This window comes from Bubalus bubalis, chromosome 18 (assembly GCF_019923935.1).
Source record: "Bubalus bubalis isolate 160015118507 breed Murrah chromosome 18, NDDB_SH_1, whole genome shotgun sequence".
Taxonomy (NCBI): Eukaryota; Metazoa; Chordata; class Mammalia; order Artiodactyla; family Bovidae; genus Bubalus; species Bubalus bubalis.
The window spans coordinates 16243656-16259482 of NC_059174.1; the positions used below are offsets into that span (position 1 = coordinate 16243656).

General features: G+C 47.7%; 1 protein-coding gene across 4 annotated transcripts in view; it reads right to left on the bottom strand.

The window, feature by feature from the left end:
• ABCC11 (ATP binding cassette subfamily C member 11) overlaps positions 1-15827 on the bottom strand; it is an 88197-nt gene that overhangs the window by 7558 nt on the left and 64812 nt on the right. For all 4 annotated transcript variants that reach the window (XM_044931216.2, XM_044931215.2, XM_006043886.4 and 1 more), the window contains 7 exons: positions 14212-14409; positions 10882-11108; positions 10634-10771; positions 9209-9395; positions 4549-4638; positions 3189-3378; positions 854-1013 (listed from right to left, as the gene is read on the bottom strand). In XM_044931216.2, the coding sequence (XP_044787151.2) occupies positions 854-1013; positions 3189-3378; positions 4549-4638; positions 9209-9395; positions 10634-10771; positions 10882-11108; positions 14212-14409 (1190 nt within the window). The remainder of the gene's footprint in view (positions 1-853; positions 1014-3188; positions 3379-4548; positions 4639-9208; positions 9396-10633; positions 10772-10881; positions 11109-14211; positions 14410-15827) is intronic.

Consider the following 15827-nt stretch of genomic DNA (forward strand, 5'->3'; position numbering starts at 1 on the left):
ATAACTTGACAGGTCTTACATGTCTACAACTCCCCGCACCCTTGAATGTGAACTTCTGAGGGGAAGAAGGGCACTGATCATTCATCCAAGTGTCCCCAGTCTCTAGCACAATGTCTGGACCTGGCAGAGGCTCAGAAAAGGCAGATTAAGTGGATGAAGGATGAAGGAATGAATGAATGATGGGTAAATAAATAAATGGATGACTGAAGCTCTGTGGTAAGTCTATCCTCTTGCCTCTAAGAAGGTAAATGCCCTTAGATATCCCTGTATGTGAGGCATCCAGCTTCATTTTCATGCCTCATCCTTCCTCAGACTCTGTACCGTGGACTCCCACGCGGCTAAGGAGCACTACCAAGCACCAGGAGTAACCTGGATGATGCTTAATCCCCAGGTTGCCTTCAGAAGAAACAGAAAGCGTGGCGAGGAGGCCAGAGACCCAGTTCCATCTGCCTCACTGACGGGACTGCCTGGATTGCAAACATCGAGCTTAAACACCCCTGTTGGCCTTATCCAGAGGGAGACAGAAGAGAATAAACCACATCCAGACATGGAAATATGTGGTCAACCACAGAGCAAACACTGATAGTGATCTGAAATCTGATCATTCCCATCAGGGTTTTTAAAAATTAAAATTAGGCCTTTTGTTTAGGCCTTTTGATTGAAGTGTTCTTGTGTGTATCCAGGCCTCATTCATTCATCAGGGACATCTCTTCTCCCACCAAGGAGAGAGCAGAGGCCCAGAAATTGGGACTCTGGCCACAGGTGACGAGAGGCAGCCCAGCCCTAGGGATCCACCCAGTGACTCCTGCTGGGAGATTGTTCTCTGCTCAGGCTGCCTCAGCCCAGTGCTCACCTGATGGTCCCCGACAGCAGGACTGGATCTTGAGGGATAACCGAGAACTTGGACCGCAGGTCCTCCAGGCTGAGGCTACAGATGTCCACGCCGTCAATGAGGATGCGGCCACCGGCTGGTTCCACCAGGCGGAAAAGAGCCACCCCCAAGGAGGACTTCCCTGCAGGGCAAGAATAAGTGGGGCTCTGTCTCCTGAGTCTGCAGGAGGGGCAGCACAGGTCAGACCTGGTGTCCACCCCAGAGTCCCCTCCCCATGACCCACTCCTTGTCATCATGAACCAGAGAGGGCAGAAGAGGCTTGGAGTCTCCAGTCCCCACCCCAAGGGGTGCCTGAAACCATGAACAGCTCTTACTGCCTCAATCAGAGGGCGTGAATGGAGCCCTGGGTAAATCCAGCCCACACATAAGTTTTGTTTCACACACACGATATTATTGCTGCTTTTTTAATTCTTTGCCAGCATTAAAAAAAAAAAAAAAATCAAAGACCCAGTATACAAAAGCTCAAACTGCATGATTCTCTTGAAAGTCAGTAAAATGGGCGACACTGGGCCCATATCCCCTCAGGCAACAGGCAGCTGGAGCCAAGCGTAGCTGCTTCCTTGAGAGAGAACAGTATTCAAGTTCAATGCGCTGCCCTCTCTACCCTCGTTTCCTCACACCCCAGGCCCATCACGTACATTTGAGTTTCCAATCTCTGCTCTAAAAGGTAAGGTCTGTGTGAGGAGCAGCCATGTGTCTTGTTCACCTTTGTGTTTCCAGGCCTGGCATATAGTAAGTGCTCACTAAATACCTACTGGATGAATTCAGTCAATTGGACCATCGCTACTTGAGAGCAGCTCTACATCAGACCCAGCCCTCTCAGCCCAGCTGCAGGGAAGAAATGGAAAGGGAGAAGCACATGAAAGAATATAGCTGGGAGCTCTTCACTTTTCAGTAGTACAAGGCCTGCAGGGGCCTGAGGAGACAGAGACTTGGGAGGCTTCAGTCATCCTGGGGGGCTGCCTGGAGGAGGCAGCCCCTGGAGCCCAAGGCTGGGATCCGAACAAGGCAAAAAGTGGAAAGGGGTGAATACCCTTGGGTCAGATCTCCCAAAAGTGATGAGAGGAAGAGAGGGAAGAGGTCAGCCAGGAGAAAGGAAGTGGGGAGAAGCAGGTGGAAAAAGAGGTACTCCTTGGAAGAAAGGTTATGACCAACCTAGATAGCATATTGAAAAGCAGAGACATTGCTTTGCCAACAAATGTCCATCTAGTCAAGGCTATGGTTTTTCCAGTGGTCACATATGGATGTGAGAGTTGGACTGTGAAGAAAGCTGAGTGCCGAAAAATTGATGCTTTTGAACTGTGGTGTTGAAGAAGACTCTTGAGAGTCCCTTGGCCTGCAAGGAGATCCAACCAGTCCATTCTGAAGGAGATCAGCCCTGGGTGTTCTTTGGAAGGAATGATGCTGAAGCTGAAACTCCAGTACTTTGTCCACCTCATGCGAAGAGTTGACTCATTGGAAAAGACTCTGATGCTGGGAGGGATTGGGGGCAAGAGGAAAAGGGGACAACAGAGGATGAGATGGCTGGATGGCATCACTGACTCGATGGACGTGAGTTTGAGTGAACTCTGGGAGTTGGTGATGGACAGGGAGGCCTGGCGTGCTGCGATTCTTGGGGTCGCAAAGAGTCGGACACGACTGAATGACTGAACTGAACTGACTGAGAGGGAGATGGGAGAAGGAAAGTGTTAGTCATTCAGTCCTGTCTGACTCTTTGTGATCCCATGGACTGTGTAGCCCATCAAGATCCTCTGTCCGTGAGATTCTTCGGCAAGAACACTGGAGTGGGCTGCCATTTCCTTCTCCAGGGGATCTTCCAGATCCAGGGATCAAACCTGGGTCTCCTGCACTGCAGGCAGATTCTTTACCATCTGAGCCACCAGGGAAGCCCACGCAAGCTGGTCTTCACCCTTGCAGAGCTCTGCACGCCCCCTGCAGGAAGCACTCGTTCCTGCACCCTGTTCACCCTTCCATCTCAAACATTGGCCTCCGAGTACAGACTACTGTAGTTCAAGGGCCCAGCAACTCCGTGGCTCTGTTAACATCACCCCTCTCCTTCCCCAGGGCCTTCACCACCAAGGCAATTATCTTCCTCATTCCTTATTTGATGACCTGTCAACATCCGTCGCCTCCACTGGAATCCCATGACAGCAGTGACTACGGGTTTTGTTCTTCTAGCACAAAATGAGTCCCCAGTAACTATTTGTAGGGTCATTGAGTCACCGCATGTCTGAAGACAAGTCTGACACCCAAATCCAACGTTGAAGACAGGGCATGCCCTGGACCCTGAGCTCACCGGAGCCTGTCCTTCCCACGATGCCCACCACTTCCTGGCTGTGAATCGTCAGGCTGAGGCCGTGGAGGATGATGGGCGTGTTGTCTCTGTACTTCATCTGGTAATCCTGGAACGTGATTTCCCCATGCTGCGGCCACCCATGAGGACAGTTTGCGCCTTCTATGTGTAAAGGAGTCTCAGGGACACACATCTCGTTTTCAAACAGAGAAAAATAAATCAATGATTATCCGTCTCTGCCCATCCCCTGCTGACCCACTGGCCTCTAGCTGTTGGGTGTGTGAACCATCCCAGCCTGCCCTTGAACCAGGGTTGAGCCCTCGCCATGTGATCAGAGGAGCATCTCACCCCCTATCACCTGAAATGCACAGGATTTTATCCCCAAAGAGCAAGAAACCATATTGGTAGTTCCCATGTTATTAACATAGAAAACTCTAATTTATTGTGTGAGGCTCTAAAGACACAGAATCCAGAATAATGATAACCAGGACAGCAGGGTTAGCTCACTCCTGTGAGTTGTGTTTTAGAGCTCAGAGCCCTTGGGCAGACAATTTCTCTCTATTCCTATCCTAGGAGGTAGGCAATTTTAAATGATTTCACAGGCAAGGAAATAGAGGCTCACAGAGGTCGGATGACATGTTAAGATCACACAGCTGATGGGGACTCAAACCCAGGACTGCCTGACTCTAAGTCCACAACTCTGCATAGAGCAAGGTGGCTGGATTGGGAGGAAAGATTTCTCCTCTGGATATTGGGATAATAATTCAGCTAACCATATTAAGTTGTTTTGTGATTCCATGAAAGAATCTAGATATCATTATACTGAGACTTTACTATGGGCCAGGCACTGCGTTAAGTGATTTACATAGGATGTGATCTAATCTTTGTAATAAGCCAATGACACAGATACTGCGATCTGTCTCATTTCATTGATGGGGAGCTGAGAGGCTGAATAAGTCACAAGGCTACACATCTGGGTCAAGGAGCAAAGCTTAGACCTGAACCCAGGTGATCTGTTTCCACAATCTGGATTCGTAAGTCCTATGACGTAAATAGAAGCAATATTAATAACAATTATTATTGTTATCATCATTATTATATTTGAGCAAACCTCTCTCTTCTAAAAAGGGCAGATCATTCCATCTATATCCAAGAGTGCCATGAGGGATATGGTCAAAAAGAGCTGATGAGTATGGAAGAGCTTCTGAGAGATGATATATACCCTTCTGGGGGAGTTGAAGGGGAAGGACTAGAAGCCAGTTGTCTCCTGGGAAAATCTCAGGGCCCTTGAGGTGCTGGGGCTTACAAAGGCTGGATGTGAGACTTCCACATCTCCCTGCACAAAGCCAGACCTGTGTCCCACCTTCATGTACTGCAGCATCCTCTCCACAGCTGTCAAGCACGCCTCTGCCTCTGAACCAATCCGGACACTGGCCTGGAAGCTGGACGCCATCTGGAACAAAGGAGAAGCATCTGAGTAGCAGGCTGTAGGGGTGACCTCAGGTTCTCATCGCTTCCAAAGGTGGGAAATCGCCATTCCTCCTGAGTAGCTCCTCAAACCAAGACAACTTCCCTTATAGGGAAGGAGCAGGTATCTCTGGTGCCCCACTGAGCTACATCTGAGTGTGGCTGCAGCTGTGGTGGGCAGCTGGAGGAGAGAATCCCACCAAGCCTGTTTCACCACGGGTGCCCTCTGCTTTATGTTCAAAACCTTTGTCCATACTACAGGAGCCCACTCAGCCCAAGTGCAGCCCAGAAACATGGGAGTTACGGCCCTTGGGAGCAGCCCTCTCCTAGTGGGGAAAGGAGCCACTAGATAAACTCTCCTATCTCTTGGCCTTCAGGGACTATCCTGTTAGTTGGTGATGGAGCAGTGACTCTCGATAACACTCTTGCAGTGCAATTCCTCCTCCCCTGTCGCATGCTCCTGCTCCTGGGTCCTTTCTAGAGAGCATCTCACAAATTATCTACCTGCATCAAGTCCTTGTCTCAGGCTCTGCCTTCAGGGAAACCCAGACTAAGAGGAGCCTCAGGAATCCTTAGGAATTGGAGGCACCACAGATGAGGATACAGAGGCCCAGAGAGAGGAAGTGATACACACAGAATCACCCAGAAGCCAGCAGCAGAGCTGGGATGGGGGCCCCAGTTTTGATGCTCTGCACCCTTCAGGCCATGCAGAAGGTGCCAGGCAACAACTCCCTTATACAGTCAGTCAACAAACTCTGATGGAGGTGCTGGGCCAGGATCCATGCTTACAGTGCAGCAGACCCAGGCCCTGCCCTCAAGGAGCACCCAGTAGAATGGAGAGAAAGACAGGTCAATCGAGAAGGCGGCATGTTAGAGGAAGCACTCAGCTCCATCATGGCCACAGGACAGTCACCAGACGAGGGCTGCTGGGTAGGCTTCCTGGAGGGGGTGGAACTGGAGGCACCTTTTTAAGGAGAGGTGGGATTTAGCCAGCTAAACATGGATGGAGACAGGTGTTCCTAGTAGGGGGACAGTCTTGAGAGTAGTAAAATGGCATCATCCATTCAGGGCTCCTCAGGCCATGTGACTGTGGATAAAGCAAAGGGTATGTATGGGCTAATGAGGCCAGGGAGGGAAAACCTGAAGAAGTCAGGGAAGAGGCCACCATCATGAAATGACACTGAGCTGGGAAAGGATATCAGGCACGGTTGATTGACTGCCTATCAACAGCCAGTCCCATCTTCCTTCCTTGCTGACACAGCTTCTGTTATGTTCAGGTGTCTGGCAGCCTGGAATTCCAGGGAGGCTTGGTTACTTCAAACCAATCATATTAACCCCTATCCTCTTGCCAACGACTGGTTTAGCAGTAAAGTGAAGTGAAGTGAAGTCGCTCAGTCGTGTCTGACTCTTTGCAACGCCATGGACTGTAGCCTACCAGGCTTCTCAGTCTATGGGATTTTCCAGGCAAGAGTACTGGAGTGGAGTGCCATTTCCTTCTCCAGGGGATCTTCCCCACCCAGGGATCTAGCCCCCGTCTCCCTCATTGCAGGCAGACGCTTTACCCTCTGAGCCACCAGGGAAGCCCTAGCAGTGAGCCATGACACAATTCTGGCCAATGAAGCACAAGGAAAACTCAGATGTGAGTATTCTAGGAAACAACTCCTGTTCTTACACGGGGGCACATGGAAAAAGTTATCTCCTCTCCAGTCTTTAGCAGTTTCTGGATGAGGATGAGTTGTTTGGGGCTGCAGCAGCCATTCCGTGAACTTGAGTAGACAATCCTGAGGATAAAGTCAGACTTCGGATGCCAGAGCAGAAAAATTAAAGATCATGGGTTCATGATAAGCCAGTAAATTTGCCAACAGAGGACAGCCCTACCTCAGCCTTCTGGTCACATCAGATAATAAGTTCCCAGATTGCTAAGGCCATTTTGAATTGGTTATATGACTTGTTTTGGCTTGTAACCAAAAGTATCTCTAATATTTACTAAGAAATCTCTTAAAGCTACAAAACAACATTGTGTGTGATACCTGCCTCCCAAAGCCTGAATTTCCTCCAGAGTACATGCAGAAGTCAAAGTCTGACCAGAGGAGAGAGTGTGTGTGGGGTCTAGGGCCAGATTTAAGGGCCTGGAATGTAGGTTGATGGCTTAGGTCTAGTGCATAAAGAGACAAGGAGTCTCTAGAGGGTCTAACCAAGGTGATGACATGAGGAAAACCAGAATTAAAGATCACTCTGGAGTGGGGGCTTCCCTGGTAGTTCAGTTGGTAAAGAATCCACCTGCAATGCAGGAGACTCCAGGTCAATTCCTAGGTCAGGAAGTTCCCCTGGAGAAGGGAGAGGCTACCCATTCCAGTATTCTTGGGCTTCCCTTCTGGCTCAGATGGTAAAGAATCCTCCTTCAATGATGGAGACCTGGGTTTGATCCCTGGGTTGGGAAGATCCCCTGGAGGAAGGCATGGCAACCCACTCCAGTATCCTTGTCTGGAGAACCTCCATAGATAGAGGACCCTGGCGGGCTACAGTCCATGGGGTCTCAAAGAGTCAGACATGACTGAGCAGCTAAACTGAAGAAAGTGGATGGGAAGGGGTTCAGGGATGGGCAAGGCAGGGGGGCTGAGAAGTTGTTACCCAGCATAGAAATTAGACACTCAAACAGAACACCAGACATTAAGAAGAAAGGATGAACTTGGGGCCATTCTTAGATCCTCAGGCCCTCTAGCAGAGTTTTTCCTTGGTGTCCTGTGGTGGGACAACTGGTCAACCCTGAGCAACCACCCATATACATGGTGCACTTGGGAGAGCAAAGCCTGCACCCACTCTTTGCTCCAGCACCAGATAACCTAGGCACAGGGTTCAGCTGGCAGGGGGCATCTCTGTCCTTAGTGATGCGTGTCCCCCAGGACTCCAGGGTGGGGCCTCTCCCCAGAGTTCTGGAAGGCTCAGGGTAATTCTGCGGTGGGCCACATGCACGTGTGCTCGTGTGTGTGCAGGTGTGTGTTTATGGATTTGTGTGTCAGAAAAAATGAGAGAAAGAAGAGTGTGTCCCACCATGGACAAACCTGTCTCTCAGCAGCTGTGGGAACACAGGCAAATTAACTCTGGAAACTGTAGCTTCTTATCTGTAAGCTGGGAACCATAATAGGGAACGTTTATCCAGCATTTATTCTGGGCCAAGGTTTTTAACATGTATGAACCCTTGAGTTTACATATATTCCTCACAAGTCTATGATTCCAGAACTTTTATTATCTCCCTTTCATAAAAGGAATAAGGAGGGTAACAGATTTCCCCAAAGTCACATAGGTGATAATGGACAGAGCCTGTTGAGAACCTGCAGCTTCCAAACCTCATGTTCTTAACCATTTGGCCACATCTCATGGAATGTTGTAACAGTTCAGTGGAAGAAGCATAGCAAGTGTCCAGCAGGTCATGGGCTCAGTGCAAGCTCCCCAACTGCCCACTTAAGGCCTGGGGCGGCTGTCTGTGGGCATGAGCACCACACAGCTCCCTGCATGGCCTGTGCACCCTCAGAAGAGTCTGCACACAGGCCTGGCCATGTGGGCACAGCACACATGTGTGTCTGCCACAGGGTTCAACAAGGAGCAGGAAGGAGCCCCTCTGCACCCAAAAGGATGCCTCAGCAGGGGGCGCACAAGACCCAAGTCCAGTTAGAAAGAACGAGAGAGGATGGTTAACGACTACCCCTGTGGGCGAGGGTGCCAATGGAACTGTGCACCCACGGTTTCCTGAGTTTCCTAACTAGCCTCACAGCCCTCGGGGGAGCCCTTCCCCAGGACTTTGTGGACATAAGCCTTGGCCCTGATCCTGGGCATGGAAGAATTCAGGCCATGAGACATGCAAAGCTTCTACACCAGGGTCCCCTCAAGAACCCATTTTAAAAATCAGATTCCAAGACCCCACCCAACCAGGACCTGACTCTGAATGGCTCCTCTGTGCTCTGGAGTGTGGCCCTCCCGTCAGCTCCATGAGCCCAGCTGAATCAGCCTACCAGGCTGGGCTGAGTACTCGGGTTCAAGTCTATGCACTTTGAAGCCTCACAGGCCTGCCCCAGAGGAGAACTGGGAAACCTACATTTTAAATAGCCTCCCCAGGTACCTCAGAAAAGTGACAACTGACTCAGGGTATGTATAGTAAAGTAAAAAAGACACCACAGGAAACCAAGAGGCCCAGGGTCTTGCCCTGGCTCTGCTTCTAAAGCTCTGTGTGTTCAGACAACTCCTTCCCCTCTCTGAGCCTCAGTTTCCCAATTTACACAATAGGAAGGTTGGATTCTGCTTTCTCTGGGCACCTCTTCAATCCCAATATTCTATGATTCTGTTAAATACCTTTCAATGTAGGCTTCCCAGTTCGGAAGTGACAAGGAAACAGAACAAAGCTGCAGATTCAGAAAGCCAAGCATCCAGTTCATAAGGTCACAAATGGCCAAAACCCAAGGTGTAATCAAAGTCCCACAGACCCCCAAGTCTGCCCACAGGCCACAGACCACCACCAGCCTCCTCCCTGCCCCCCTGCTGTCTGATAGTCCATCCCTCACCTGCAGGACGAGGCTGAGAGCCATGGCTTTATAGGAATGGGGGGCAGAGGAAAGGCCGAAAACCAAAAACAGGGCTACCACCAAGGTCATCAGGTTGGTCATGAGCTCCAGTCTCAAGGCCACCCATCGCGTGGAAGACATAAACATCAGCAGGTAGTTATTCTGTACATCTGTCAGCTTTTTAAACCTGACAAAGAAAGGACAACATGAAAGTCACATGTGTCTGTCTGACCCAGGGTTTCCTAACGCTGGTTGCTTTCTCCAGCATCCAGCTCCCCAGTCTCACCAAAGAACCAACGAAGAAAATTGGAGAGGATTCCTTTCTCCTCCTTTCTCAGCCATGGAGTTCACCTGACCCCAGATCTAGGAGTGAGCTCGGACCAATTTAGGCCTACTAGCAGTTCTCTTCCCCTCGCCTCGATAATTGATTCAGGATGGGTAAGTTACTCTACTGGGCCAACAAGAATGAATAAAGGCCCAGATTTGTGAGTGAATGAAGGAAAGCAATCCCTTCTTCGTATCCGTCCACCTTGCTCACAGCTGTATCCCCATTGGGTGCTGAGCATCTGGGAGGTTCTCAGTGTTGACTGAATGATCCCTTAGTCCTAGTCTCTGCACAGTCTTTGGGTCTCTCTAGTGCCAGTGGGAGAGCTGGCACCATGGTTCATCCAATATTTCAGTTAACAGAGCACACACCATCTCCCATGCCCAAATCTTCCCTGGCTTCAAGGCCACCTCAGATGTTGCCTCCTCCCCAAAGCCTTCCCTGATCCCAAGCTGCGGGTTATCACTTTCTCCTCTGAAACCCCAAGTCATTCTACCTGTGTTTCTCCCTATTGCATTGTATTCAACACTTGTCTTATTACAAAAATATACATCTGTGTCCCCTGTCTTCCCTTAGACTGCAAACTTTTTGTAGTTCAATGCAGACCATGTTTGACTGATGCTTACAAGTAGATAAGTTTATGTTACACAGTTAAACCTCAGCAACAATCATAGGATTTGATTGTTTCAACAAACATTTAGAAGGCAAATCTATGGGTGTGAATAGTGAAGAAAATTCTGCTATTTCAAGAACTATTGTTCTTTATTATTTTATTATATTTAGATATCTGTTTGCAAGTGAAAGAAAGAAATGCAATCAGTACTAACATGGCATTTTATCTTACCATTCATTGTATTAATATATGTATATAACAGCACAGGTCTTTAAAACTGACAGACATTTTTCATATCACTTACATTTTTTATTCTTATAAGTACCATCTTCCAGATGGGGTTCTGGAGATGCAGTGAAATAAATGGAATAAAACAATGATCGCTCTGATTCTTTTGAAGATGGTGCTGTTCCCAGGTGCTCTGTTTCCTTCCTGTTCCCCACCATTGCCACATTCCCCATCACCCTCAGAGAACAGAAGGACTCACTCATTGATGAAGTCTTCAGTTTTTCCATAGACATGGATGGAGCTCAGGCCCTGCAGGGTGGTGAGGATGTGCGAAAACAAAGAGGAGCAGCTGTAGTTCTTCAGTCTCTTGAACACGTTGATGGCTCTCTTGAACACCCTGCATTGAGAACGGGAGGGAGCGACCTGGGCCATCCACTTCTGACACCCTCCAGTTCTAGGTCGGTCCTAGACTCAGACCTCATTCACAAGCAAAAAGAACCCACTCACCTAAAATAAACGAGGCAAGCAGAGAGGATGACGACTCCCATCAGCAGGATATAGGGAGATATGAAACTGATTGTCAACAGGATGATGATCACCACCAAAGTCAGGAGCACAGACTGTTCAACCATGATGGGCAAGAACTGATCCAACTCATCCATGTCCCCTGCAAAGCAGTTCAGGAGCCGGCCAGTGGGGGTTGTGTCAAAGAAGCACATAGAGCAGTGGGACACCTGTGAGAGCAAAAGCAACCCAGGTCACAACGCTGTCTGCACGCCTTGGTGGGGGCTTGATGAAGACACCAGGCATCCTCAAGCTCTGAATGATGTACAGGATGCAGACTGAAGGATATCCAGGGAAGGCAACGTAGAGCACGGCTTAAAGGCAGAGGCTCCAGAGTCAGTTTGCCTGGACTCCAGGGCTGCTCGTCTTCCACCTATTGCTCTGGGACTGTAGGCAAGTTACATATAAACTCTCTGAGTCTCAGGGTCCTCATTTGTAAAATGGGAGCCCACACTCTGGACCAGTGCTCTGCAACAAGAAAGCCACTGCAATGAGAAGCTTGCACAACACAACGAACAGCAGCCCCCAGCCACTGCAACGGAAGAAAACCTGCATAGAGATAAGTAAATAAATAAAATTGTAAAGGGTATATGCAGGTTGGATCCCTGGGTCAGGAAGAGCCCCTGGAGAAGGGAATGGCCACCCACTCCAGTATTTTTGCCTGGAAAATCCCATGAATAGAAAAGCCTAGTGGGCTAGAGTCCATGCAGTCACAAAGAGTCGGACACGACTGAGCAACCAACACATTAATATTATTATTTGAGTCATGAAGTGGCTCTTACAGCAGCCCTCGTGGCAAAAGTCTGGATCCTGCTGATAAGTATAGTTTGCTTGCTGTCTAAGGTAGAAGGTCATCATCATCAAGTAGTCGCTCGGTTGTGTCTGACTCTTTGCAACCCCATGGTCTGCCAGGTTCCTCTGTCCATGGAATTCTCCAGGCAAGAATACTGGAGTGGGTTGCCAGTTCCTTCTCCAGGGGATCTTCCCGACCCAGGGACTGAACCCAGGTCTCTCTCTTTGCATGCAGATTCTTTACCCTCTGAGCCACCAGGCAAGCCCAAGGTAGGAGGTAGGGAGCAGCAAACATCAGTGGGGCAGACTGTGAGACCCTTGCTTTCTTCTTCTGCTTCTAAATTGTCTTTAATTTTATCTCCAGACTCTTTTGTTAAATACATGAGCTAAAGCAAAAAGAATATTCACAATCACAAATAAAAGACTAAAGCAATCACCCCCTTAGGACACTGAGCACTTTTGGGGAGTGAGGGGCTAGGGGGGCAGGACTCAGCTCAGCTGTGGCATGAAAGGGGTCTTGGTGAGAGCCCATGCTCACTAGGGATTAGAAGTATATGGTGTGGACACAGGGTCAGGATCTCTGGTTGCCTCCTTAAGTAGCAAATTAATCTGGTTCTAGTTTTGTTTTTATATTTGTTGATTTTATAGTTGAGCCAATTTTTTCAGAGATTTTTCCTTTACTTGTGATTATTTAAAACTACATGGCAAATTTAAGATCAATAAAGCCATAAAAGGGTGAGCAAAAATAAAATGTTTAAAATATGAAATGTACTTTCTAATGAAAAGAACTTGAACATTTCTCAAAATTAAAATATAGAATATAACTTTGAGAAGGCCTGGGTACTAGGTATTTCTAGAATCTGGGAATGTGGAGTCAGAAACTTAGAGACCAGCTAGCTGGTGCCACCACCACAGATTAGGTGGTAAGGACTGCTAGGCTTTGGAGTAATTTTTCCCTCTCCTGCCTTCTGGCTCATCAAGGCGGTTGCTTTATCTGAGATGTGGGGAAATGCCTTGGCCTCACCCTCCTAAATTAAAACACAATTTGTGGGACTTCCCTGATGATCCAGTGGTTAAGATTTTGCCTTCCATTGCAGGGGGTGCTGGTTTGATCCCTGGTCAGGGAACTAAGATCCCACATGCCTCGTGGCAAAAAACCAAAACATATTGTAACAAATTCAATAAAGATATTTAAAATGACGGCCCACATCAAAAAAAAAAATTTTTTTAAGAATTTGCTTTGAATCTACAAGGAATGATGGGTGCCCTCATTGCCTCCCGAGAATCCCTCTGAGAAGCCCCTCTCTGCAGTTCTCAGCTCCAGCCTTCCTGAGCTCCATGCAGCTCTCTGGAAATGTTCTGCTTCTGCTCACCTCTTAATCTTGACTTGGCGAGATCTCGTTCATCCTCAGATCTTAGCATAGAGGTCACTTCCTCCAAGAAGCCTTCTTGGACTCCCACCTTCCTTCCACCACCCCCATGCTTGGGTCAGGTGTGCCATGTTCTTATGGTCCTGTGTGCCACCCCCATGGCTAACTCTGCACATCATATTACAACAGATTATTTTCCTGTCCATCTCTGTCCTTAAGCTGTAGGCTAAGATGACCCAAACCATATCTACATTGTTCACTCACCACTGTGAACCAAGTGCCTACTCCAGAGCCTGGCACCCAGTAATATTCGATAAGTGAAAGACAGAAAGGACATGTCCAAGAGCTAATGTGATACTATAAATAACTTGGTATTTTAGCCATAACATACATTCTAACCATAACACATATGGGGTTTCCATTTTCTCATATGTAAGATAAGAGTAAAATACCTACTTCAAAAGGAACTTAAGGAAATTAGAAGCAACTCTTTATGTGACTGTGCTCAGCCAACAGAGGCCAGCATTGATAGCTGAGGGTTGATCCTCTAGGAAGGGGCATTAAACTTAGTCGTGGGAGAGTTTCAAGAACCTATCTCATTCTCTGGCCTGCTCCCACCCAGTTACTGACCCAGTGTAAACTTACAACTATATGACATTATATTCTCCAAACCACAGAGACAGCAAAATAGATCAGCAGTTTTCAGAGGTCTAGGGGAGGGATATACATAGGCTGAGCAAAGGGGATTTTTAGGGTAGTTTGACTATTCTGTATAATACTTGATGGTAGACGCATGCCAGTATACATTTGTCAAAACCCATAGAAGGTACAACACAAGCAGTGAACCTTAATGTAAACTATGGACTTTGATTGATAATAATAATGTATCAATGTTGACTCATCAACTGTAACAGATGTCCCCCACTAATGCAAGCTATTAATAATAGGAGAAATTGAGGATGTGGTGAAGGGTAAAAGTGAACCCCATATTTTCTGCTCAATTTTTCTCTAAACCAAAAACTGCTCAAAAAATAAAGTCTAATAATTAGAAAAAAGAGTTGAGCAAGGTCAAGGCTCAGCCTGTGGCCATGCCCAGTGCCCAGACCCATACCTTGTTGAAGAGCTTGTTGTGCAATGCTGTGGATGCCTTCCCCATCACCTTGGTGAAAACCAATGATAAGCAGATGCCCAGGAGGATTACCAACAGGCTGCTGAGGCCAAACACCAGTTGGTAAAAGGGCAGCTGAGGATTGTCCAGTATGTCACCTGGGTCTGCAGCGGTCCAGTTGCTCTCTTGACTGCTATTATTCTTCAAGAAAGGACAGGGAGTATGGTATGATAAGAAATATGCTTCATCTTTGTCCCCAATTCCTGACACACAAGTCCTAAAACCCTTGCAGTTTCCTAGGTGATGGGGGTGCTTGGGGCTTCATTTCTGGTAATAATTGGCCTTTGACTCTGGTTTCTGACACGGGCCTCTGGAGCAATGAGAGAGTCTTTTGTAGCTAACGAGATGACTAGGGGCTGGGGACTCCTAAATAGCTTCAGGACTGGGGCTGGTCACCAGAAAGACCATGTCATGAGTCCAAGCTTGGAACTTTCAGCCCTACTCCCATTTTCTGGAAATGGGAAGGAGCTGGAATTTTAGTTTATGATCCGTCATGTCTACATGTTGAAGTGAAAGTCGCTCAGTCATGTCCAACTCTTTGCAACCCCATGGACAATACAGTCCATGGAATTCTCCAGGCCAGAATAGTGGAGTGGGTAGCCTTTCCCTTCTCCAAGGGATCTTGCCAACCCAGGGATCAAACTGGGGTCTCCCACATTGCAAGCAGATTCTTTACCAGCTGAGCCACAAGAGAAGCCCAAGAATACTGGAGTAGGTGGCCTATCCCTTCTCCAATAGATCTTCGCAAACCAGGAATCAAACCAGGGTCTCTTACTTTGCAGGCAGATTCTTTAAAACTGAGCAACATGTTGAATCCACCATAAAAATCCCTAAAGCATGGCATTCAGAGAGCTTCCAGGTTGGTGAACACATCCATGTGCTAGAAGGGTGGTGTACCCCAACTCCATGGAAACAGAAGCTCTTGCACTTTGGACCCTTCTGTACCTCACCCTATATATTTTTTCATCTGGCTCTGCATCTGCATCATTTACTATATCCCTTATTTAAAAACTGATAAAAGTATTTCCCTAAGTTCTGTAAGCCATTATAGAAAATTATCAAGCCCAAAGAGGGAGTCATGGGAATCCCCAATTCATAGCTGATTCATCAGAACTACAAAAACAGCAGAATGATCTCTTTGTTTCCAAGGCAAACCATTCAATAGCACAGTAATCCAAGTTTATGCCCCAACCTCTAATGCAGAAGAAGCTGAGTTGGAACAGTTCTATGAAGACCTATAAGACCTTCTAGAACTAACACCCGAAAGAGATGTCCTTTTCATCATAGTGGACTGGAATGCAAAAGTAGGAAGTCAAGAGATATCTGGACTAGAGGCAAATTTGGCCTTGGAGTACAGAACGAAGCAGGGCAAAGGCTAATAGAGTTTTGCCAAGAGAACTCACTGGTCACAGCAAATACCCTCTTCCAACAACACAAGAGAAGACTCTACACATGGACATCACCAGATGGTCAATACCAAAATCAGATTGATTATATTCTTTGCAGCCAAAGATGGAGAAGCTCTATACAGTCAGCAAAAACAAGACTGGGAGCTGACT